The sequence below is a fragment of the Pelophylax lessonae genome (assembly GCF_965119305.1).
Source record: "Pelophylax lessonae genome assembly, chromosome: 10".
Taxonomy (NCBI): domain Eukaryota; kingdom Metazoa; phylum Chordata; class Amphibia; order Anura; family Ranidae; genus Pelophylax; species Pelophylax lessonae.
In genome coordinates, this window is record NC_138777.1 from 98608294 (window position 1) to 98634867 (window position 26574).

The 26574-nt window shown below is 43.9% G+C and overlaps 1 protein-coding gene across 2 annotated transcripts in view; it reads left to right on the plus strand.

The window, feature by feature from the left end:
• Positions 1-1960: 1960 nt before the first annotated feature.
• The window catches only part of LGALS12 (galectin 12), a 107209-nt gene continuing 82595 nt past the window's right edge, over positions 1961-26574 (plus strand). For both annotated transcript variants that reach the window (XM_082269577.1, XM_082269578.1), the window contains exons 1-2: positions 1961-2030; positions 25069-25157. In XM_082269577.1, coding sequence (XP_082125703.1) covers positions 1986-2030; positions 25069-25157 — 134 coding nt within the window. In that variant the 5' untranslated portion in view covers positions 1961-1985. The remainder of the gene's footprint in view (positions 2031-25068; positions 25158-26574) is intronic.

The following is a 26574-nucleotide window of genomic DNA, read 5'->3' on the forward strand; positions in this document are numbered from 1 at the left end:
TTAAGTGTGAGCCTAGGTGGTGTTTTCTAACTGTATGGGGGAGGGGCCTGTGAAATGACCATAGAGACCTGTGTTCCTATATAGAGGGATCACAGGCGCTCTGTGATCATTTCAGGGAGGACAACGGTCAGCTGTATTTACAACAGCAGGCCGTCGTTCTCTCTCAGTGGGGAGCGATCGCAGGTGCCCGGCGGTAATTGCGGCCGCTGGCCCCGTGGATTGGCATGCCTAGTGGGGGCCCCCAGGAGCGCTCCCACGAGCCAACGTACCTATACAAAACAACGAAATATACAAGTAGGCACTTTGTACTCACTTTTAATGTACAGAGAGGAGGAGGTGGAGCCTAAAGAGGAAAGAGGAAGGGGTGTGGTTTACAGATGATAGGGCGGGTCTGAAACAGGAAGGGGTGTGGCATTGACAGGAAGGGGTGGGTCGTAGGTAAATTAGGGGGTGCACGAGTTTAGTCCGGCCTAGGGCAGCACAAAACCTAAATACACCACGGTATATAGGGCATTTGTGTAGATATTATGCCATTCAGTATCTATTGGTCAGTTCAGTATAGACCATACATTGATCTCTATATATATAGAGGACACTTTCGTAGATCTTAGGCCATTCAGTATCTATCGGTCAGTTTAGTATAGACCATACATCGATCTCTCTCTCTATATATATAGGGCACTTGCGTAAATATTAGACTATTCATTATCTATCAGTCAGGTTCAGTATAGACCAAACATTGATCTCTCTCTCTCTATATATATACTGTGTGTATATATATATATATATATATATATATATATATATATACAGGACATTGGTGTAGACATTAGGGCCATTCAGTATCTATCGTCAGTTCAGTATAGACCATACATTGATCTTTCTATAAATATAGGGCACTTGCGTAGATATTAGGCTGTATCTATCGGCCAGCTCCGTATAGACCATACATTGATCTCTCTCTCTCTATATATATATATATATATATATATATATATATATGTATATACAGGGCACTTCCATACATATTAGGCCATTCAGTATCTATCGGTCAGTTCAGTATAGACCATACATTGATATCTATATATATAGGGCACTTGCTATATATAGGGCACTTGTGTAGATATTAGGCCATTCAGTATCTATCGGTCAGTTCAGTATAGACCATACATTGATCTGATATTGGGCCATTCAGTATCTATCGGTCAGTTCAGTATAGACCATACATTGATATATATATATATATATATATATTCCCGCATCGCACCAATGTGAACCGGCACTAAAACTTTGTTTGCCATTCAAAAGCAAATATTTCTCATGTTTTATTGTATTTTGTTTGTTTTTTGTAGTAATATACAGTATAGAAAAAAATAAAAAAGGCCTTGATTTACCTTTATTATTTTATCAGGCTTTTTACCAAAAAGATTAGATTGTAGAAAAACAAGTATATATGTATAGTAACACAATTCATTTTTTTTGTCACAGGTCGAACTAAAAACAAAACAAAAAAAAGACCACATATATATGCCTTGCTTTAGTTATAACAAAACACTAAATGAATGGTTCTTTAGCTAATCAGTGGTCCATAAAAGGGTTAAAGAGCTTCAAAATCTAAAGGGGGTTAATTACACTTGTATTCATTCTGCTCTTTCACATTTTCTGCAGCTCACTGCTCCAATTTAATGGGGTATTTTAAAAAATTTCACACGTTATATGTGTTGAGCGTGTCTACATGGTAATCACACCATGAAAACACATCGGTCTTTAGAGGCGAGTCATATGATTGTTGCTGTATGACAGACAAGTGATCAGTGACAGGAATCTGGGTTAGCTTTAAACTATTTTTGTGCTAAAGGCCCTGTGATGAGAGGGGTTCCATACAGACATGCAGCAAGAAATGGGTTAAGTGGTAGAGGAGTGGTTTTCTCAGCAGACCTTCCCTGAAAAGCTTGTGACTCATCAGCTGTTCATCACAGGCAGACATGGACCCCCTTTGCTTCTTGTTACAGCCGCCTGTCTTCTACCCGGTGTGTATAGTACTGGCAATATAAAGGGGGGGGATGATTGTTACATGCAAGGGTCATACAGTCACATGTGGCTGCAGGAGAGTGAGAAGCAGCCACATGGCAGGGTGTATGTATGTGGGAAGGTTTACCTACATTGAAAATAGTTTAGTGGCACGCTTCCAAAGCTTCTATACATGGCTATGGATAATTTTAGCGAGGAAATGCAAGTTGTTTTCCGCATGACTTCAAACATAAAATTTACAAATGAAATTGTTGGAGTTTTTCAGGATGACTGTTGCGTTTGCTGTAAGTTCTTCCTTTTTTTTTTTTTTATCAGCCACTGCAGAGTTGTTACAGTACATTTAAAGTGACACTGAGCCCCGGTCACATTGAAGCAACTTGTCGTGTGATTTGACAGGTTGCATCCTATTGCCGGCAATGGCACTGTTCAAATCGGTGCAGCGCTGATTTGAAATAGTAGTGCATGCCCTACTTTTGGGTGCGACTTGAACAGACATGGGTGCAATGAAGCCGCATTCCCAGATGCAGCTTTGAAATTGTGCAATTTCAAAGCTGCAGTCAATGTGAACAGGGGCTAAACAATATCCTTATTTTTCAAAAATAATCCATATGTAACCACTACTTAATAGCCTTATAATCATATATATATATATATATATATATATATATATATATATATATATATATATATATATATATATATATATATATATATATATATATATATATATATATATATATATTATAAAGGCTTATAATGCCTTTAATTAAGGAATGCATGATTTTCAATACTGGCCTTTAAAACCACACCACAGCTTTCAAATTTACCATTACAGTTCATATTGTATGCTTCCACCCTTTCCTGCCACTGCCTTCCTCACTTTTTGTAACCACTTCAGCCCCGGAAGATTTTACCCCCTTTCTGACCAGGCCCTATTTTTCGATACGGCACTGCGTTAATTTAACGGACAATTGCGCGGTCGTGCGACGCTGTACCCAAACAAAATGTACGTCCTTTTTTTTTCCCCCACAAATAGAGCTTTCTTGTGGTGGTATTTGATCACCTGTGCGATTTTTAAATTTTTGCACTATAAACAAAAAAAGAGCGACCATTTTGAAAAAAAAAAAAAAAAAAAAAAAACAATATTTTTCATATTCTGCTATACAACATCAAAAAAATCTAAAAATCTAAATTTTTTTTAAACATTTTAGGCCAATTTGTTTTCTGCTACATATTTTTGGTAAAAAAAAAATAAAAATTTTTTTTTTTTGCGGGACTGCGACATTGCGGCAGACCGGACCCCTAACTGACATTTTTGACACTTTTGGGGGGACCAGTGACATTACTACAGTAATCAGTGCTAATGCACTGCTACTGTAATAATGACACTGGTAGGGAAGGGGTTAACCCTATGGGTGATCAATGGGTTAAATGTATGCCTCATGCTTACTGATGTGTGTGTGTGTGTGTGTGTGGGGGGGGGGGGGGGGGGATGGGGGGTTCTGTGACCGAGACAGAGATCACAGGTTCAGCGTATTTTGATTGGTTTGCACAAAAGTAGGGATGCACCGAAATGAAAATTTTGGGCCGAAACCGAAAATGCAGGATGCCCTTGGCCAAAAACCGAAAATGACTTATTCCCCCAAATAATTTTAAAATAGATGGAACAGGAGCATACACCAAAAACAGGCAGCGACGTACACCTGTCGCTGCCACCCTGTCACAGTATATGTACTGTGACGGGTTGGCAAGTGGTTAATTTAATTACCAATGGTATTTGTATTATGCAGCATGAGGGGGTTAATGTATTGTCACTGCTGCATTAGTGACCGACCAGTGGCAGTTAATTAACCCCTTTGTGCTGCATTAGTGCAACCAGTATCAGTGTTAATTAACACTGATACTGGTTGCACTAATGCAGCACAAAGGGGTTAATTAACTGCCACTGGTCAGTCACTAATGCAGCAGTGACAATACATTAACCCCCTCATGCTGCATAATTAATACTAATACCAATGGTAAGCTGCCTCAGCTATCACCCCCCCCCCCCCGCATCAGCATCAGCGTCCCTCTCCTACTCACTCAGCTCCTCCGGTCACGGTGTCCATTATTCAAAAGTCCCGGCCGCCCGCCTCCCTGTGATGTCACTACTACTACGATCTGTACATGAATGAAGTGACACACCGGGAGGGCGAGCGGCCGCTAATAGCTGTCACTATGTGAGCCTTTCACTTCTCTTCAATTCCCTGTCAGCGGCATGATGTACATGACTTAACTGACACTCCGGGCGGGGGGGGGGGGGCAGGGCGAGTGGCCGCTAATATAACTATGTGATCCATCCCTGTCAGCGGGACTGTGTGTGAATGAGAACTGACCTGATACCGGGGGGGGCGGGGCGAGCGGCCGCTAATAACTAGAACTATGTGAGAGCTTCACTTCCCTGTCAGAGGAGATACGTGCCTGACAGGGAAGTGAAGCTCTCACATTGTTCTAGTTATTAGCGGCCGCCCAGCGATCCCCCGCTGAGCAGGAGGATGACAGCTGTTCTCCGCGCTGTGTGCGGAGACACAGCTGTCAGAGCCCCATGCATCTCTATGGGGGAATCGGTTGGGAACGGACCGTCTGTCCGTTCTCATCTGCTCCCATCCGATCCGCTGGACGGATGGAAAATAGGGTTTCCATCCGTCCAGATTTGACGGATAGGATCAGATGTCAGCGGACATGTCTCCGCTGACATCCGATGGATGCCCCATAGGGATGCATGGGGTGAACGTTCAGATCCGCCAAAAAAACTGACAGGCAGATCTGAACAGTCCGCCTGTGTGAAAGGGGCCTCAGGGTACTTTTCTCTCTGTATTAAAATATATTTGTATAGACTATTGGATATTGTACCCTTGCTATGCTATTTGGAAAAAAAATCATTATTTGTATAGTCTTCATTTGAAAAACTCTGAATTAAATCTTTGAAAAAGAAGGAAAAAAAAAAAAATGTAAAATATTGTAGCTTACTAATCATTATATGTGGTGGCTGCATTTGTTTTCTTTTTTTAGGCCATTATTTCCCCTCTGTTTTCACCTGGTGATCTGGGCAGTAACTCACCCCCTGTATTGGAGTGCCTCCACTCTGGATGAAGGAGCACATGAGGCACCTTTTTGTACAGCAGCATTGTCAGTGTGAGGGGAGAGTAGTGTTTGTACTGGCAGATTTATGCCTCGTACACACGCAACGATTGTTGGCCGTGAATTTTCGGCCAACGTCCGATCGGCCGATTGTCGGCTTGTTAGAATGATGCTTCCGACAACCGACTCCGACTTTTCGGCCGAACAAAATCTGGTGTGCAGGCTACAAAATTTTTGTTGGCCGTCAACAGAACGGTCAGTCAGTACAGATTTCGGCAGACAAAAATCTGATGAGCAAGACTGGGCATGCTCAGAGAAGGAAAAACACACGGAAAGTAAACCAGAACATGACATCACTTCTGAAGTTGATTTTTGTTGTTGGCCGAGAAAATTTGTGTGCAGTCTAGAGCACATTCCAACCAACACTGGACAAAAGTCGGCCGATCGGTCGGCCGATAATCGTTGCGTGTGTACGAGGCTTTAGATACACTTACAAATTGAAGCTGAGCTAATACTTTATAAGCAGTTACAGCAAATGTTTATTTTCCTTTTGGGATAAAGGCTTCACCTAAATAAAAACTGATCATTGTTAAAGCAGAATTCCATTAATTTTGGTTTTTAATAAGTCAGGAGCTACAAAAAGTGTAACTGCTGACTTTGAATAAACACACAGTCACCTGTCCCATGGTCCAGCGATGATATGCCAAATGTGGTATTATGGGGGGTGGACTTAAAGTGGGACTTCCCCTTTTTGGTTGGAGCTCGGCTTTAAGCACCATTGTCAGTGGTAAATGGTTTGTCTCAACCCTCTAACTGTGACATCTGCAAGGCAGCTTGTTCTTTTGAAAAACAACAAACTTATGGCTGGATCGCTAATAACTAAGAATACAACTAATGCAGCCATTACATCTATGGAAAACTGCAATAGTCTGCTTTGGAGTTTACTACCACTGTAAGTTGTGTGCATTTCTTAAGCAGTAGATAACAAAACCTGGAATGGTAAATTTACCATTAACCATTTTTTTGGCAATGACAGACTTGCCTGTCAGCCCTGACTCACACTGATGCGGTGCAAATTTAAAGTGAAACACAGTGCGAATTGGCATTGTGTTTGTGTGTTTTTTTTTTTTTTTTTTTTTTTTTTTTTTTTTTTTTTTTATACAAATTATGCATTTCAATGACAATTTATTGCAAATTTGTGAGGGGATCGATCTGCGATTTTTTTTTTTTTTTTTATTTTTTTTTTTTTTTTTTATATAAAATCTAGGCAAAAAAACAAAACCATTTACAATGATGTGAACACTGGACTGCGATTTCAGTCCAGTCCCATAGGAGTCTATGGAGCAGAAATTCGCATCACATTAACTAGCCCCGGACCTTTTTTTGAACCGGATCAAATTCGTGCCGCATATATGTGAACAGCTGTCATTGGAAATAATGCTTTCTTTTTACATGACCTGTGAATCTATACTTTTTGGTTTGCATTTGATCCATGTAGAAGTGTGAACTGGGGCTTAAACAAAACCCTCCTGCGCTACAGTGTCCGCATTCTAGCTGGTTTCCGGGTGCTTCTGTCTTTGCCTAATATTCCTTCTGGGTTCACTCTGTTTGGCTGCTTCAATGGCTGGGCCACGATGATGTTGTTCCTGTGCATTCCGCAGGAGTCAATCATTATGTCTCAGAGCAGAGCTGCTGTTAGAAGTCACGGGGCCCCATAAGGCCTAACAGACAGGGCCCCCCACCCCTTGCCGTAAATAACTGAGAACATAAATTTATCAGTCCATTTCTCTGCAGCCTCAGCTGCACAGATTAATGAATAGGAAGCTCTCCCATTCACAACAAGCTAAAGCATAGTAAACACAGTTTATTATGCTTCAGAGATGAATGGACACAGGAGTAATTGGTACCGATCACTCATTGTGTTCAGGAAAGAAAGAGGCCAGTAAATGACATATTTGTTCCCTACACCTGGTTACCGAGGGAGGAGAAACTGAGAAGAATTCCTTGTATAATTCTGACAATGGTTTTTTTCATGGATTATCCAGTATGGCATTCTCCAAGGTGGAGGACTCAACTACCACCCTGGTGGAGATAAATGTGTAGCACTGTCCCCGCAGGGCTTGCTGAATAATGAATTAACGGGCTCCCCTAATTACCAGCACACAGTTACCTTAAAATACAGCTCGTGGATCCCTTCCTTGCTCCTGATGGCTCATCGCACAAACAGTCTAGGGTTTTTGTTTTTTTGGTCTTTATTTGGAACTGGGCTAGAAGGGAACAGCGGGACACTCCAGTTGAACTATTCACATTAGTTGAGGACTTCTATCTTCAAGCCTTCTAGGTTGATTGGAAACAGCTAGGCTGCTTAATCCACACTGCTACAAATGTAGAAAGGGTTAAGTCTCTTGCTCTTCCTAGCAAGATGACTTAGTGGATGATAACTTATCTTCAGGACACTCTCACTAGCATCCCCTTTCAACCGACACCTGTCCACTGACTATCCTAGGAGCAGGGGGTGACCCCCCTCAGGTCAGGTCCATAGACATGAGATTCTGTACTGCAGAGACAAATCCTCCAGTGTCTCTCCTCTGGACCTCCAGGTTCAGTTCTTCACTGCTACTCTCCAGCCCCTCAGGATGGCACCTCTACAGAGGAGGAGGCAGCCGCCCCCCCTCCCTCCAGGATTCTGCTATCCAGATGAAAGACCTCAAGCACATGTGATCCTGGCTTTTTTTACAGTATTCCAGCATTCACTGAGGCACTTTTCTTCTGCCAAATCACCAGGGCTGTATCAAAAGCCTGTGCACCCATTTGTCAGGTTTCCTCCCACTGTCCAACATGCCTCCCTATTGGACCAGTGTGAAACACTCTCCAGACAGAACAAATTGCATCCTGAGCACAATGAGCAGACCTCACTAACAGATCCTGCTCTCTGGTAGGCAGAGAACAATATAGATCAAGGGTGTCAAACTCAATTTAATCGCGGGCCACATCAGCATTATGATTGCCCTCAAAAGGGCCGGTTGTATCTGTAAGACTAGATGTCAAGAGCATCCCCTACCCTTACATAAGACGTCAAGAGCCTCTCCACCATCAAAAGTTTGAGTCCCCCGCCCTCACATCACAGTGCACCTCCCTTACCTTGTGGTGCTGCTGGGAAGAAGCTGGAGGCATTGCTGGAAAGCAGTTAGTATAAGGTCTGGAGGAGGACTGGAGCTCTCCTGCAGCTATAGGAGAGGTGCGAGGGCCACATAAAATGGCCTGGAGGGCCAGATTCGGCCCGCTGGCCTTGTGTTTGACACCTGTGATATAGATTTACCTGCAGCCCCTCTGGTAAGCAGACAGAGCTCAAAACTATACTTTCTCACTAGCACCTACCTAGGGGGGTGCTACAAATGCATGTCTCAATTGAAGGTAATGGAAGAGATACTGATTAGGCAGGTTAAATCATCGTTTCAGATCCACAAATTTGTAATGTCACCTAAAGTTTTAACCCCCTTTGATGCTCATATAATAGGATCAGGTATAGAGAGAAATCGGGGAAAACGGGGATTGAACCACAGTGGCGGAGCTGGTGATATGGATTCAGAAGCAGGTGTCCGTAATTCCTGAGCATTATCCCAGGCCTTATTGGTAGCTCGCTTTGTCCCCGTCAAGGGAAATTCGGCCCTAGGACCTCTCTACACCAGGAGGTGGAGATTCTCATATGAGCCTAGCACTGCTGCCTCTAATACTGTGGCGGAATCTCCATAATCCCCCAAGGAGCTACCTACGTGGATAAACTACCTGGCCAGCCCAAAAATATTCAGCCCAAAAATATTTGTATAGGTCAGGGAGTGCTAGACACCCCCCGCCCCCAGGCTCCTGAAGAGCCTAAAGGCCTATACTGGGAGGGGAGTTTCCCCCCCCCCCCCCCCCCGTATGAATGAACCGAAAAGGCCATGCACCCAACAGAGAGGAACACAGGACCCAAATAGGGGAATTACATAGAAATTATAAAAAGGTTGATACATCCCAACATGGATAAGGGGAGATCCCTGCATACTTCAACCTTCCTTTAAGGAGATCTAACAGGGGTAGCAGATTCAGGCAAGGGTAATCCGCCACCCTTGCAGATATGCAAACCCCTAAATATGTGAATTGAGTGACACACTGCAACTGTAGCGCTACATTCGCCGCAGCCCTAGTACCCGGGTCAAGAGGGAGAATGGTCGATTTGTCTCAATTCACTTTAAAGAGGAAGTAAAGTCGAAAAAAAAAAACGAGAAAAAAAAAGCCCTGTAAAGAGAGAGGCATAATGAGCTAGTATGCATTGCATACTAGCTCATTATGTAGTACTTGCCTTAAAACGAAGCCCCCGCCGTGCCGCCACCTCAGCGACAGGACGGTGACATGTCCTGCCGTCCTGCTTCCGGGTTCGCGTCCTCCGGCCATCTGATTGGCCGGAGGCGCAATTACATCACTCCCGCGCCTGCGCGCGGGAGCCGCCGTTCACGGCACTGAGCTCTGAAGGAATGGCACGGTTGGCCGTTCCCTCAGAGCGCCTGCGCCGATGACGTCATCGGCAGTTTGCACTGTAAATATCTCCTAAACGGTGCAAGTTTGGGAGATATTTATAGCACCTATAGGTAAAAGTTATACAAGTGGGTTTACAACCTCTTTAAGACTGGAAAAATTTGCTAACTTATCCAAAATGTAAAACAGCTCGCAAAGACGGACCCGGATCCATTAAAAACAACATGTCGTCCGCATAGAGTTCCAGGCATTCTCTCATAGAGACAACCTCCAGTGTACCTACCTCAGGAGAAGAGTGTAATGTCACAGCCAATGGTTCAATCATTAGAGAAAACAGAGTGACAAGGGGCAACCCTGCCTGGTTCCCCTGTCAAGTTTAAGAAGGAGGCAATTGAAGAACCTATTTTTAATGCCATCTGGGGTGTACTGTATAAGAGATACCCACTTACAATAATGTGGACCAAAACCCGTACGCTTCAGCACTGCCTTTAAATACCCCCAATCCACAGAATCAAAGGTCTTGGCCATGTCCAGTGAACCCACTGCCCTGGTGCCCGTCGTCTTATGAGAAATTTGCAGGTGAGTGAATAGACGATGGAGATTTGTATCCATGGTCTTTCCTGGCACAAAGCCCGTTTGATCAATATCAACCAGGGCCGGAAGCACTACGGACAGTTCAGTGGCCAAGACCTTTTTAAGAATTTTTAGATCAGCGTTGAAGTGCGCTATCGGTGTATAAGATGAGCCGCATGGCCTGGTTTGGAAAGGAGAACCACATATGCCTCCAACATAGGAGGTAGCATTTCATGATTGTGATTGTAGTCTAGGGGCAAGTGTATCAGAGTACTGTCTAAACCATTCTACCGGGAACCCATCAGGGCCCGGGGATTTGTGTGGGGAGGAATGAGTGAATGGCCGCCTCTTATTTCCTTAGGAGTAATGGCTCTATTGTTTTCTATCAATTTTCATGATGGCCTCCGGATCCTTAACCAACTCCCCTGCCTGAGAATGAATACAGGGAACACTAACCGGTGCTCTCTGATCCTCCTCAAGCATTGCCATTTTTGTCACCCTTCTCAAAAAGGGACTCGGCTCTGTGAAGCAAAGTAGTATGTGCCAAGTTAGTGTCAAATAAGAAAAGCTCCTTCTAAGGTTGCATCACCAGGGGCAGCTGCATATTCCCCCTCCAGCCTATGCTCCTCAGTCTGCAAAGCCTCCCTCTCTGTGTGTGTGTGTGTGTGTGTGTGTGTGTAATGTGTTGTCCACATATTACAACATTAAATGTGTCCCAAAATACCGTATATGCAGCAGAGGAAGAATTTTCACACCAAAAGCTTGACCTATGCAGTTTTACCTTCTGCACCATCTTCTCTGTTTGTAACCAACCAGACGATAATTGCCATGCACTTCCTCCAGTCCAGGCTGCTAGGGGGCAGTAATAAAGGGTCGTAGTCTGACAAACCACATGCCAGATAGGAGGCTGCATGTACTAATTATGGACATGTGGTATTGGCAAAGGCGAGATCAATTCTGGATGCCATTCTATGCGTTTGGGACAAACATGAGGAACTCCGTACATCTGGGTTTTTCCACAGCTCAGTAAGTTGAGCAGCAGATACCTAGGATAGGAGAACCTTGGAGGACATTCGTAGCAGGCTAGAGGTATCCAGCTCGCCATCAAGGATAGCAATAAAATTGCCAGCCAGGAGAAGAGTAAGGGGCCAATGTTACCACTAAATCATATAGTAATTGCAGCTAAAAGGGTGGTGGAATAGCAATTACCATCGTTGTTTGATACATATCCAACACCAGGAGAACGTATTGCCTACCCCCCCTGGATCAGAGATCACCTTCTGGACCGAGCAAGGTACACTCCTGCTAAGTAAAATATTCACTCCTCTCGCATAAGAGGTGTAGGAGGCATGGAACAGATGCTGTATCTATGACTAGGACCATTAAAGTTCATGGCAGGTGTCCCAATACTTTTGATAATATAGTGTATTTCTGACAAGTACCTACTTCCACTTCTGCTCTGCTTGCCTAGGCTGTCAAATGCCAGGAAGTCACAGCTGGCTTCCCACTGACATGATCGAGGCACCAGGGAAAAAAACAGCTTGGGTGATGACAGTGCTGAATCCCAGGGATGTTAAATGTCTATATATTAAGTCAGTATCTACAGTAATTGTAGCTGCAGACTTTTACATTTTGGAGCTTCTCTTTAAAGCTAAGTTCACACTTATACAAATTACAGGAGATTGTGACCGGCTATCAATGGAACCGGTTTTCACAGCTGGGGGGCAGCCACAGTCCACACTGGAGAAAGGGTCCGGTGTGTCTTTGGCTCTGTTTCAGGTCTGAATTCAGGCAAAAATTCTGGCCTGATTCGCACCTGAAACAAAGAACAAGGACGCACCCCCTTCTGCAAGCCGCGGCCGCAGCTAGTTTGAACCCAGTCTAAACTGCATGCACCCACAAAATAGAGGAAAACTATGGTTCCCAATATTATCAATATGCCACGCTTTAAATGCCTTTACAGCTTATCAGCTTAGATTTTATAAGAAATGATGGCCCTAGAAATTCTCACTCCAACGTTTACAGGAATATGTAGCCTGTGGTGCAGTTGTGGTTTACGTACATGTGCGCACCTTGTATAAGCTTTTGCAGTTGTGTGTAGAGCGGCAGAGTTACTTTATTTTATTTTTAACTTTTTTCCGCACTGCTTCAGTCTTCTGATCCCCACAACAGCCTTCAGAGCACTCATTCCTGTCCCGTCCCACTAGCGATAAACCTGGTAACACCCAGGGAATAATCTGATGTCCGGAGGCTCTGCCAGGAGGAACCTATCCAATCAGCTGGAACACATTCCCCGGCAGGCCGGTCTATCCAGGATGGCGGTTGCTACCACAGGAAGCACAGACTGTGATACAGAGGAATCCATAGCTGACCAAGATGCCTCGAGCCCTGCAATACCTACCTTTGTACATATCACAGTGAGTAATCAGCCCCATTCTGCTCCTTCCCCAACATCTACTGAATCGCTGATTGGTAGGACATGTGAAGTCCTTATCATGATACCCATCAGTGACTTTCTTGCCGCAATCCCCATATCACCCCTACTGAGTTCCCTTCCATGATGGCCGCTTTTTCCACAATGCTGTTCAGGGGTCTGGCCCAAACAGCTGCACAGATCACCTCCTCCATCCATGCTGAACTGCAGGATTTGGGATCACGGAAGTCATGGAAAGGAAGGCTGATCAATCTGTAGCCAGAATTAACCAAAACACTTCCAGAATACAGGATATCCAGGATCAGTTGGTAACTGCATTGTCCAAAATAGATGACCATGAAATCCGTTCAAAATTATACAACTTCAGAGTCAGAGGATTCCATGAATCAGTGAAAGAAGTTAACCATGCAATTCATTCTTTCATCAAGCACTTAATCCCAGACCTCCCTGAACACCGATTGTAATTGGAAAGAGTGAAGAGCGCCTTGCAACCAACGCGATCTGATGGTCTACCGAGAGACATTATAGTTAAACCCAACTTTTACTTTGTCAAGGAAAAGGTGATGAAATTGTCCAGGTATTCAGATAGGCTCACTATTCAGGGACATCGAGGCCAGGTCTTTTGAGGACCTCTCCCCCTTTACCATACATCGCTCTCTGAAACTCCTCCAAGTTCTGGCTGAAAAGGACATAACATACAGATGGTTCTTTCCATTTCGCCTAAACTTCTCATATTGGAACAAGGCCCACAGCTTCTCATCATTTTCTGAAGGTGAATGCCTACTCCTACACCTGGGGCTGATAACCCAAGAGATCCCTCCTCCTTCCACTGCCAGGGGTCCCTCATCTGCCAAAAGGCCCTCTCCTCCTGGTTAACTTACTCTGGTTTGGCAGAAACAAAAACCAAAGAGGTCAAGGGACTCTCAACCTCCTTAGATTAAGGAACACTGTATCCTGTTTTGCATTTTGTGGAACTAATCTTTCAGACGGCTTTCCTCTTCCTGCGATTCGTACTAACTTTTATCATGAACTTGCCTCTTTGTTTCCTGGGGAACTCCTCCTAAATGGGGGGAGGGGCCTGGAATTTCTAATCCCCAATGTTTGATGAGTTCAAAGTCTTAATTTGTCTTTAAAGTAGATGTAGCACCCTACAAGGTAGGTGCTAGGTAGAAGCATAGTGGGCCTTGGCTGCCTAACAGGGCCATGATTTTCAGCTGGGCTGTCATGTCTCCGAGGAGTGGCTGCTGAGAGGGGAGTCTCCCCACTGGCTCCATGAGAGGATTCTCATTGGGCAGTGAAGGAAACCCAATCAGTGGTTCATTCAGGCCTGTATCTACCCCAGAAGGCAGATTCTGCCACAGAGGATTCTGGGTGTGGGTATAAGTTTGAGGGGAGCGCATGACACAGCGTCTTTGGCAGGAAGCAGAGTCCCAGGAGGGAGGGTACGGCTGTCTCTCCTCCTGTCCGAAGGAACTGGTGTCTCGGTTGGCTGCCTGAGAGTCCAGAGAGAGAGCTGAGCTGAGCTGCAGAGAGGATCCGGTGTGCCGAGGACCAGTGGAGATAGAGGGGTTCAGTTCCAGGAAAGCATGCCAAGTTCATGAGTTCTGTGAATTGCCCCTGAGGGTCTGCCTGAAGTGTAAGAGGGGACCACTCTGGTGAAGGTCCCAGGGATCCAGGAGCCAGCTAGTGTCAAGGGGGTGCCTAGTGAGAGGACCCTGAAGTGTTAGAGGGGGTGCCTAGCGAGAGGACCCTGAAGTGTAGAGGGGGCGCCAGCGGTTGGGCCCTGAAGAGTTAAGTGTTGCAGCAGCACAAGCAGTTACAAGGAGCTACCCCAGTCAGTGAAGGGCTGGAGGGAGCTGTTCACCAGACTTTTGAGCTAACCTTGTCAGGAGTCAAATGTCTTACGGTTCTGAATTAATCTGAGTATTAAAGTCGAAGTTTCAGCACAGTTCAGCAGAACAGTATCTTCAAGCGCCAACGTTGGCTGGCATTCAGCTGGGGCCAAGACAGCGCTATCGGGCATTTTTCTGTACAGTGTCCCAGTTGAACCTAGTTGAGCCAGAGGAGTATCCCACTCATCCCTTCTCCCATCCCCATTTCAAAATAAACAAAACAAACCAAAGATGCCGGAATGGTCATTGTCTTGATTCTCACACTTGGGTTTTCAACTTAAATGTGTTGGAAGTGTTACCGGTAACAATGGCAGAACCATATCAGGCCCAATGCCTGGAAATATTGCTACATAAAGTTTTCAAGGTTTCTCTTATACCTTCCTTTAGTTTTACTTGGGTATATTTGTTAAGATACAGCTGGGATGTCATCCAGGGTGGCTCCTAGGGTTCTCCCCTTTGGTGGGGCGAACTCTTGAGACCCACTATATTCACTGGATACATTGCTCTACTCTATGCAATATTATGATTGACTCTGTGCAGTTGCCACTTTGATGCTCTAGGCAGGTAACAAAAAACCTTTTGCTGTCTAATTGCTTGACAGGGAGCAGCTTGGCGACAATTGTTCAGGCCCTATTCCCTCCATGTTTTAAGGAACAGTGCTCTGTTTATTTGAAGTTCTCTATTATATCTATAGGCGGGTGGAGTGAAGTGGATACAATGCACCTCCATCTGCCGCTGATGCGTTCATTTTACTCTCAGAGGCAGATTGATGTTTCCCACTTTTCGGGGATATCACCATTCTCAGGTTTTTTTGGTGGGAAGTAGCTGGACCCTTTCTCACCCGGGTGGGTTACTAGGTTTTTGGTTTCTTTGTTTCTCTAATTGTTGTCTTGTATTCTTTTTTGCTTCACTATCTCTACCTTTTTTTTTTTTTTTTTTTTCTCTAACCTCTCTTTCCTATGGTCTGCCTGGAACCCCTCCCACATCGATTTGCAGGATTGAGACATTGGAAAGGCTGTGGATGCACTGCTCGACAGGACGACCTGTCTTCACTGGGTGAGATTTTTTTTTTTTTCTATTTTGAGTTGTCCAAACCTCTGATCCATGGCTAATTCTAAACCTTCTCATATGATCATGTAGATTATATCCCATAAAATGCAGGGCCTTAATTCCCCGGTAAAACAGCAGAAATCATACCCCAAAAGCAGATGTTATTCTCTTACAGGAAACTCCTTTCCCAGTCTCTACCTGTTAGTGATGGGTACCATCGATGAAAAGATCTATACGTTTTTTCCTATTACACCCCAAATAAAGACCAAGCTGGATTTTTCAAAACTATGACACGTACACTGAAGCCCTATTTACAGGGCACCATAACTTTTGAAGGCGACTCCAATAAAGCATTTGATCTCTCATTGGATAAAGTAAGGGGATCCCGAAATCAAAAGGGCCCCCCCTCCCAGACAAAGCCTAAAAATAGCGAAGGTTTGTCACTCCCTTGGCATGATATATGTCTGGAGGGAATTAAATCAGGGACACTTCTAGGCCTCACATCACACATACGCCAGGATAGACCATATTTTCATTAGATCTTCCTCTATTCCCTTAGCCATAACCTCCAAAATGCGAGACACACCCCTATAAGACCACTCCATGCTGACACTTTCCCTCCGACGCTCTTTACAGGATGAAGGCCCATTCAAATGGGGTCTCAATTTTACAAACAATGACAATAACAGCATTTCGTCAGGAACACTTTGGACAGCCCACAAAGCAGTGGTGAGAGGGAAACTCATTCAAGTTTTCTTCCCAACTGAAATGTGAACGCAGAGCTGAAATCCAGAAACTGAATGAGGAATTCCTTGATCCTTGAGCAAATGTCACAAAGTTAACCCTACCCTTTCCACCCTGGTTCAGCTCGACTCTGCCAATGTGAAAGTAAATCTAGCTCTGACTACAGCAGCAGAAAAGCTTATTAGATGGACTGGTGCTAAATTCTAATCACAGAAGGACAAGATAGGTTCTAAATTGGCAAACAAACTATAACATAGACTGGGAACCTTTATCCTTTTCCCAAAATTTGCACTTCATCAGGGGGCTTAACCCAAAACTCTATCCATATAATGGAAACCTTTCAGACTTTTTATTCTAATTTGTATGAGTCACAATCTTCTCTTGCCCCACATAAATTGGAGACTTTGCTTAGGGATCCCCCCTACCCAAAATCACACAAACCTACAGGGAACTCCTCGATGAACCTTTCACACCGGAGATATTGAAGGATATTAAATCTCTCAGACCATACTCAGTCGCCTATTATAAGAAATTTGGCCCCTCCTTGTCCCCCCTAAATGGCTCGTTTTTTTTTTTTTTTTTTTTTTTTTTAACTTCCATTCGATATGTTGGTCATTCGGACAGTGATTTAAACTCCACATATATCTCTGTTATTCCCGGACCTGGGAAAGATGTAAGTGATGTTAGTATATATCGTCAGATATCACTTATTAATAACGACTTCAAACTTATGACAAAAATTCTTGCATCGAGACTGTTGAGCTTTATAGCTAAATATATTCACAAGGAACAGTTGGGATTCATCCCTGGGAGGCAGGGCCCAGACCAAGTTTAGTAGAGCCTACAGAAGGTCTTTGAGTCCGTCTCTTGGCCCTACCTTTTTTCAAATACTAGGAATATGGGGTTTCGGCTGTAAATCCTTGGGAATCATTCAGTCTCTTTACTCTGCTCTGAAAGCACAGGTCAGTTTTATGGGTCATTATTCTAACTGTTTCGACATATAAAAAAAAGGGACCAGACAAGGCTGTCCCTTTTTATCTCCTCTAATTTTTGCAATAGCTATTGAAACCTTAGCAATCGCCATTAGATCGCACCCTGATATTAAGGGAATCTTGTGTGGTCCCCAGGAACATAAATGCACGTTGTTCAGGGAGAACCTACTGATCTTTATCACATCCCCCCTGATCTCCACCCCTAATGTATTTCAGCTGCTCCAAGACTTTGGTTCTGTCTTGGGCTTAAAAGTAAATGTCTCCAAGGCTGTAGCCCTGAACATCTCGGTTCCTATGCAGCTAGTAGACCAGTTGAGGTACCACTTCTCCTTGTCCTCTGACTCCATTCTAATTGGGAATTAATCTACCCCACAACATTGACAAACTGTTCCCTGTTAATTATCCCCCCATGTTCCATAAACTAGAGGAGGATTTAAAATAATGGGCAAAATGTGATCTTTCCTGGCTGGGAAGGATCAACTGCATCAAAATGACTCTTCTACCACGTCTTCTATACCTCTTCAGGTCCCATCCCAATAAAGAAACCACTACTTCTCAAATTTCAATTGAAAATCTTCTGCTTTGTCTGGGGGAGGAAGGGTTACCGCTGCCCTAAAGATGTCCTCTACTGACTGACATTGGCATTGTGTGATGCTCTATATAAACAAGCTTTTTTTAATCTCTAGTACCAAACCACTCTCCCACCTGTTCAAAGCCGGGGGAAAGGAAGGGTTATTGAATATACAAGCCTTTCCTTGGTGGCTCAACAAAGGACTCTTCAGAATAGGACACTTATTTAACTCCATGGGTCCCATTTCTCTCGGACACTGTAGAAGTAAACTCAAAATGCCTCCCATTGAGAAATTTAAACTGTCCCAGATTTCGCACTTCCTACACTATATCTTGCTAAATAAACCTGACCCACCAAACTTGCAACCTATGAACAATAGTGTTCCAAAATTATGGATCAGAGGGGAGGCATCTCTACCATCTATTCTGCCCTGACTGACAAGGCAGATAAACTATCCTATGCTCAGTCCTGGAAATCTGATTTGGATATAGAGTGGGACCTGGGCGAGTGGTTCCAGTCACTCCAACACTCCTACAAAGGTATCCTGAACATATCTCTAATAGAAGCAAATGTTAAAATACTCACTAGATGGTGTTATGTCCCCGTCAGATTAGCCAGGATCTACCCAGATGCCTCTCACCTGTGCTTCAAAGGGTGTATTCTAGTTGGCTCCATGTTTTAACACATGTTGGTCTTGGCCCTGTATTAGAGGCTATTGGGACAAATATCTCCACCTAATACGGAAAATTACTGGGGCTGTTGTTCCTCAGGATCTCACTATAACCCTCTTAAACAACAGGATGGATAAACCCCTAAACATAATCAGACCCAGGAACAACTGGTTGCTAAACTTCAGGATAGAGTGCGAAGTTTGAAGCAGTCCGGGAATCTTGGGTGTTTTATGTTGGAGTACCCCTGTACCCGGGCATGCCATTCCCCCAAAAGTACCCTCCCGGCAGACCTAATTCCCCTCCCCTTGCTCTTTGACTTTTTTCTTTCTCTAAAAGCCACTTGGCTTCCCTCACCCCCTCCCCCTTTCATCTCTCTCTTCACTCTTCAGCTATTCTCTTTCCTCCAATTGTGAAATCCTTTTTCTGCTCCTCCTGCTACCATATGGAGTGCTCAGGAGGTTGAACACTTGTTTCCAAAGGGGACATCTTCTTCCTTTTTTTTTTTTTTTTTTTTCCCCCCACTCATTTTCTTATATTTTGACAGCCAAACGCAAGGTTTTTTTTTTTTTTTAGGACACGAGAATGGTTCTTTGAATACTCTGTACCATACAAGCGGCCCTGGCTTTGACATTAGCTAGACCTGTGGCTTTAGAAGAGGGCCAGAGAGGGGGAAGCCTTCCGGGTCTCCAGACACCCTTGATGGGGGTCTCCACGTCCACAGTTTGATCCCATGTCGGTGGTGTGCCTGACTCCCATCGGGTTGGAGGAGCCCTGGCGATGCTCCCTTCCCCTAGCCCTGGATCTCTTGGGCCTTCTTTGACAAGAGGCTTAGAGGGAGTAACGGCCCGTACACACGTACCGATTGTCGGCCAATGGCCGATTGTCGGCTTGTTAGTATGATGCTTCCGACAACCGACTGCGACTTTTCGGCCGAACAAAATCTGGTGTGCAGACTATAAAATTTTTGTAGGCCGACAAAGAACGGCCGATTGTTCGTCAGTCAGTACAGATTTCGGCCGACAAAAAGCAGATGAGCAAGACTGGGCATGCTCAGAGAAGAAAAAACACACGGAAAGTTAACCATCACATGACATCACTTCTGCAGTCGGTTGTTGTTGGCCGACAAAATTCATGTGCTGTCTTTAGCACTTTTCAACCTACACGACAGCACCGGACAAAAGACGGCCGAACGGTCGGCCGACAATCGGTGCGTGTGTACGGGGCTTTAGAAGCTTTTGCTACTTGTTGTGATCATACGTTTAGTTTGAATTATACTCTCTCTGTCTCCATATAATTACACAAATCACTCTAAAGGGTTTTGATTATTTGTATTGTACTTGTTCATTTACACCTTTTGGGCCTTGAAGGCTAATTTGTTATCTGTATGTCCTTTTTTATTACAATATTCAATAAACATATTGAAAATAAAAAACACATTGTGCTAGATTAGCTGATTTTTCTGGCTGTAGCTGTGGGGGGGAACACAACTTGTGCTATACAACAACCCAGATCACTTTTACGTGACAGCCAGGAGCTGGCTGAACAAGGCAAACTCAAGCTAATGGTTGCTACTATGTAGTATGCTGAAAGAGTTGAAGTAGTTAATTCTTATCTAAAGCCAAAACAAAGTATTGCTGTACTTGTCCTTACAAGGGAGATTTGCCTTCTCTATTAGTTTTTGTCACCATGGTCTCTGAGACAGAAAGCGATATGAAATCTAAATTTAGGATAACCTTGAGGTGCTTCTACAGGCAGGAAAAAAAAAAAAAAAAAACACACAACTCCTGTAGAAACAGCGTTAGTTAAGCCCAGTGTGTGTGGACCATTACAGTTGTTACCAGAAAAGTAAGTGAGAAAAAAATCTTCCACTGGGGACATCTTTTCCAGTGAGCACTGTCCAAGGCTAGATTTACATTGCAGGAATATGCAAAAAAAAAAAGTGCAGTGTCATTAGATGTTAATGGCATTTCAGTGCACCTTGATAATGCACACGTTTTCATACGCAACAAAATGTATGGTAACAAAGTATCATGCATTTTGGTGCAGCGCAATTTTAATAAAAAGGGTCATGCATTTATTTTTTGCAATTTTTCAGTGGTCTGCCCTAAAAGTATTTAATCTGCCTAATAAGTTTTTTGTCTTGAGTTGGGCAAACATGTTGCTTTACCTTTTTGATTAAAGAAATCCTGTTACAAAACATGTATGCAAGTCTTTAAATCTGATTTCATTGGCTACATGCTTGTTCTAGGTTTGTTGGCCCTATCTATCAGTTCATTTTTACGAAACACTGGATTTTCTGGGGTTTGTGTTCTCTGGTCTGCCTCCTGTGGTTTGACTTAATGCTACATTATTACATTTTATACCAACAAGATTCCAAAGACAAAAGTTTGAAAATACAATTTATTAAAGGCTAATTCCAGCTTTAGCAACATGTTGCCAAACCATTCCCTCTCCTCCAGAGCATCTACCCCATAACAATGTGCAGGGGTTCTTCATTGCAGCAGCTGTCGTTTTGAAAATTGATAGAACTGCGCGCATAGCAGCTTCATTCATTCATTCATTCATTCAAAGAGATCTGGAAATAACAGAATTACAGGTCCCATGTTCAACCAGTTCTCAACCGAATACAAGTGGTGGTAATCACTGTACTCCTAGTCCATTTATATTTCCCCCAGCACTGCAACTGAAAGCTTGTATGGAGGTAAAGACTGAGACCTAAAGGAAGAGTCTGCAGGAGCCTGAAATTGCACCCACAATCCACTAATCACAGGTGCAATGCTTTGCAGGCTCCTGTAAAAAAAAATAACTACATAACAAATGCACATTTTTTATTTATTTTTTTTTCCCCTGCAAAACATGTGCATTTGTTTTTTGAACTTGGCCTTTTCATTTTCTCAATACAGAAATCTCAGAACTAGATTCCTAACTGGTCAGGCCATTTATGTAGCAGGTTTTCCAGGCCTGTGGCCTGATGTGGGTCTGCCATTGTTACCGGTTACCTCTCCAGCCCATGTGAGCTGCGACCCTGGGTGTGAGAACTGAGAAATGGACGACTCCGGCATCTTGGTTTTGTGATTTTTTTTTTTTTTTTTTTTTTTTTTATTGTAGAAAAGGGGATGGGGGGAAAAGGGAATGAGTGGGATACTCCTTTAGGCTTAACTAATTACACTTGGGACTTAATCCTAGAAAAATGCCCGTTGGCGCTTCCTTGACGCCAGCCAACGCTCACTAACTCTGAGAACACAATGTAGCTTGATAAAAAGTGCTGGATACTCGACAATAAGTCCAGAAGACCCAAGACTATGAATTGTAGAATTACTGACATTGCTTTACTGCAAAGTCACTGAATACTCCCCTCCTGCCTTGCACTGGCTTGTTGTAGGGTTCTGTAAAGCTGCAACTGTTAACTGACACACTCTGTGCAATTCAGGGCCCAACCGCAGGTGCCCCCTATAACCTTGAATTCTTTGGGGGGGGGTTCACTGACTATGTACCCCCCCCCTCTGTACCTTCAGGGTTCTCAACCTAAGTACCCCCTTTCAGCTAGCTAGCACTGGATCCCAGAATCTCTTCTGACGTGGTCCCCTCTGACTCTGGCAGACCCCCAGGGGCAATCCGCAGTACTCACAACCTGTGTAGGCTTTCCTGGGACTGGACCTCTCTCTCGCTCTGCAGGCTCTCGGCACACTGGATTCCCTCAGCTCAGCACTCTCTCTGGATTCTCAGGCGACACCCCGAGACCTCCTCTTCCTCAGACAGGAGGAGAGATAGCCGTACTCTCCCTCCTGGGACTCTGCTCCTGTCAAAGACACCCTGTCACGCGCTTCCCCCAAACTTATACCCACTCCCAGAATCCTTTGAAGCATAAGTTACAAGCTTGGATGTGTCCCCTGATTGGGCTTCCCACACTGCCCTATAAGAAGCCTCTCACAGGAGCCAGTGGGGATACTTCTCCCCTCAGCAGGCACATCTGGAAGCCCTGACACCCTAACTAAATAAATCACAGCCCTGCTGTTAGGCAGACAAGGCCCACTATGCATTTACCTAGCACCTACCTATAGGATGCTACATTTAAAATTAATGCGCCCAAATGTAAAGGACACTAATATACCCTCCAAACATATACCGGTATGATCCAATTTTTATAAAATACGATGTGAAAATCAATATTGTTATATTTAATACAATACGAGGTAGAGTAACAAAGTGTAAACGTTGGTGTTAAAAAATGAAAGGACCTTAGGTCTGTGCAATAAAATATTAATGTATGACTAAAACCTAAGCTAATACTCATAAAAAAAATAAAAAATAAAATATGTAGCGGACCCCTGAAACCCCCTAGGGCCTGATGATGACACTCAGGGGTAGAGAGGGCCTACATACCTCCTTTGGGTGTGGATTGTCAGGGATGGTGGGTAATACAAGTAGAAGAAACGTTGGGCACCAGTCACTTTTATGCTTGAAATAACAGAAGAGTTTTTTTATTTCTTCTTAACAGGACAAAATAAGATGAGGGAGAGAGGGGTAGGGCACAGGACACACTTAGAGAACAGTCACATTGCCAGACTCCGATCACAAAAATAATAGGTACTTAGACAGCGGTACAGGATAACAGACCTTGGGGTTCCTTCAGTATCCATGAAACTTCAGATTGCTCTGGGAGGCAACTCCTCTCCCCTAGATCCAATCTCTTTTAGTGGTCTGTACTGGCTGGACAGCTGTCTACTTCTGTATCAAACAGGCAGGTAACTCAAACCAAGGTTGCTGGATCTCTGTGGATGCTCACTTCCATGCAGATCACTGGCTCTCATCCGCAGAGTCCCAGGCATGTGGCTAGGCCCCAGGCTTCAGGCCTAGCCAGCAGCAGCATAGCAGCACACACCCACCCCAAGGGGGGTCCGGGCGGCAAGAGAGTGATCATTGGACTTCCCCTCAGTTAAATAGATTCTCCCAGCATGCCTCAGCCACACTGTAATTGGCTAAGAGAGACATAGATATTTAATAGCTTGTTTAACTGTATTTCTCACTCTATTGTCAGAGGCAACAGTGTCACCTACTGACGGAAGGGAGAATCACAACCAAACCCAGATTAAGAGGAAGTTATTACAGTATTCATATCAGCCGACCTAGTTACTGCCCAGCAGACTAAATTTTAATAGCAACCCTGCTTTAAGATAAGTTCATTTAGAATATGAACTCAGTTGGTCAATAGAAAATAAACTTGATTCCTGATGTGACCATCATATAGTCATTAAGCAGCAAGAAAGAAAAATAATGTAAACACAATATTTACTTTTTTTTTTCTTTTATGAAAATTCTTTTTTTATTGAGGTTATTGCAACAAAACAAAGTCCCCAAAAGTAACAAGCCAAAATTGGTCTAAAAAAACTGAGACCTACTAACTACAAAATACAAGTAATCCATCCCATCCCATCCCACCCCCTGTTCTCTTCTGCATCTCCTCTCCTACTTGTAGCCCCAAGGGCTGGATGAGTGAAGGTATACCTTTTCCAGTATCATAAGAGCAAGACGAGCTCCCTCGCCAACCAAAGCTATGGGTACCATGGCAGAAAAGGATACGATGACCTGAGTCATCTCATACTTATAAGAACCAAAGGGGACTAGAGGTTCAACTGGCTAGACTGAGTTGTACATAGTTAAACCACTATCTATAGCACACAATCTCCAACCCCTCAAGGTCATACTTTAGAGTGTACTCTTCTATAGTGGAGGAGGAATCTAAAGCCTACCAAACCTTGGTGAATTTCTTTTCACATCCCTGGGATAGGTATGTGGCCCTATACTATAGAATGGGATCATTGAGTTAACCAGGCCCTTCCAAAAAGGCACAGTCAAGGCCGCAGGTTTCTTCCATGCGTAAAACAGTAAGCAAGGTTCTATGGGCATTGGATGGGACTACAGCCTCCACCAAACCAAGTAGATATGGGGATAGGTATGGTGAGGGCTTCCGCTATGCAGTCTGTAACTGCCGACCAGAAATCCAGGACTGGGTGACCTGTCCAGAAAGTATGGTCAAAATTGTCAGGGGAATGCTCACATCTCTAGCATTCAGCGGAACAGGAAGCACAATATTAACTTGCTAATACTTCAATGTAACAAAATTTGAAAGTTCTGTAAAATGAATCTCAACATATTGCATAGTAGAACAAGTGGTAGATGAATAAAGTAAAAATTAAATCAATTGAACCATCGGAAGCACAATCGTGTTACACAAGGACGTCTTGGTCAAGACCTGGGGGATAAAATGTAACCAAGAGGAGGTGAGAGATGTCCAAAAATAATCCCACATGATTGTGATGGTATGCCATGTCCTCAGCCTTTTATTTTAGTCCTTGGAATCCTGTTGATGTCTTTAATTTTTGGTTTCATAGCAGGCACGCAGCAGAAGTGCAGTTTCATTCTTGACGTTTTTTGTAGCATATAACAGCTTGGTTTTTATTGTTCACCTGTACAGATTATCCCCTATGCGTGCACCATATTTGGGGGTCTCCGTTCTGGACGTATGATCCTCATACAAGGAAGCGCTGGGACCAGTGCATCAAGGTATGTGATGCTCTACATTCAGAGGTTTGCCTTTATCATCCCTTCCATATCTCCTACTGACATCCGCATCAGTGACTAAATGGAAGAGAGGAATTGATTCTTTAATCTACTAAAAGTATAAAAATTGTCTTAAATTACTTTTAACCAGTGACATTTAAAAATCTAATTTTTCAGTTTTTGAAGATGAAATAGCCCTAGTAGTTGTGAAGTGTCTTCACATTGTCCTTATTGTGTGTATGGGGAGATGTGAGGACTGTATACAAGATGAAAGCCACTTTGTTGTTGGCTCCTAGTCATGGAAGACTTGTCATGGCTTCTTCTAAATCTTTCTACACTGTTCAAAATATAAATCAAGTCAGTTTGTATTATTTTTGAATAATGCAACAGCAGCTGTCCTTGACAACTACTCCAGGTACAGCGGGTACCTAAAGGAACACTTTTTAATCAGAGTATAGCATCATGTCAATCAAACTGCTGGGATATTGATCTGGTCAGTTGGGTAGCAAAGGGGGTTGTTAATCAGTTTCAGCTGCTTTGGTGTTCATGAAATTAACAGGTGCACTTGATGGGCAACAATGAGACAACCTCCAAAACAGGAATTGTTTTACGAGTGGTTTTTACAACGGACCTTTTCTTCCCTACTTATCTTTTCTGATTTCACTAGTTTTGCATTTGGCTAGGGTCAGTGTCACTACTGGTAGCATGCGGCGTTACCTGGACCCTATAGAGGTTGCACAGGCACTCCAACTCCAACTCCTCCAGGGTGGTACATCAATACATACCATTGCCAGAAGGTTTGCTGTGTCTCCCAGCAAGTCTCAAGACCATGGAGGAGATTTCAGGAGACAGGCAGTTACTCTAGGAGAGCTGGACAGGGCCTTAGTAGGTCCTTAACCCATAAGCAAGACCAGTATCTGCTTATTTGTGCAAGGAAGAACAGGATAAGCACTGCAAGAGCCCTACAAAATGACCTCCAGCAGGCCACTGATGTGAATATCTCTGACCAAACAGTCAGAGCAGAGTTCATAAGGGTGGCCTGATGTCCTCTACTGGGCCCTGTACTCACTCCCCGGAACTATGGAGCTCTATTGGCATTTGCCATTGAACACCAGAATTGGCAGGTCCGCCACTGGCGCCCTGCACTTTTAACAGATGAGAGCAGGTTCACCTTGAGCACATGTGACAAGACATAAAAGGTTCTAGAGAAGCCATGGAGAACATTATGCTGCCTGTAACATCGTTCAGCATGACCAGTTTGGTGGTGGGTCAGTGATGGTCTGGGGAGGCATATCCATGGATGGACGCACAGACATCTACAGGCTAGACGATGGCACCCTGACTGCCATTCAGTATCAGAATGAAATCCTTGTACCCATTGTCCCTACACTGGGGCAGTGGGTCCTGGATTCCTCCTGGT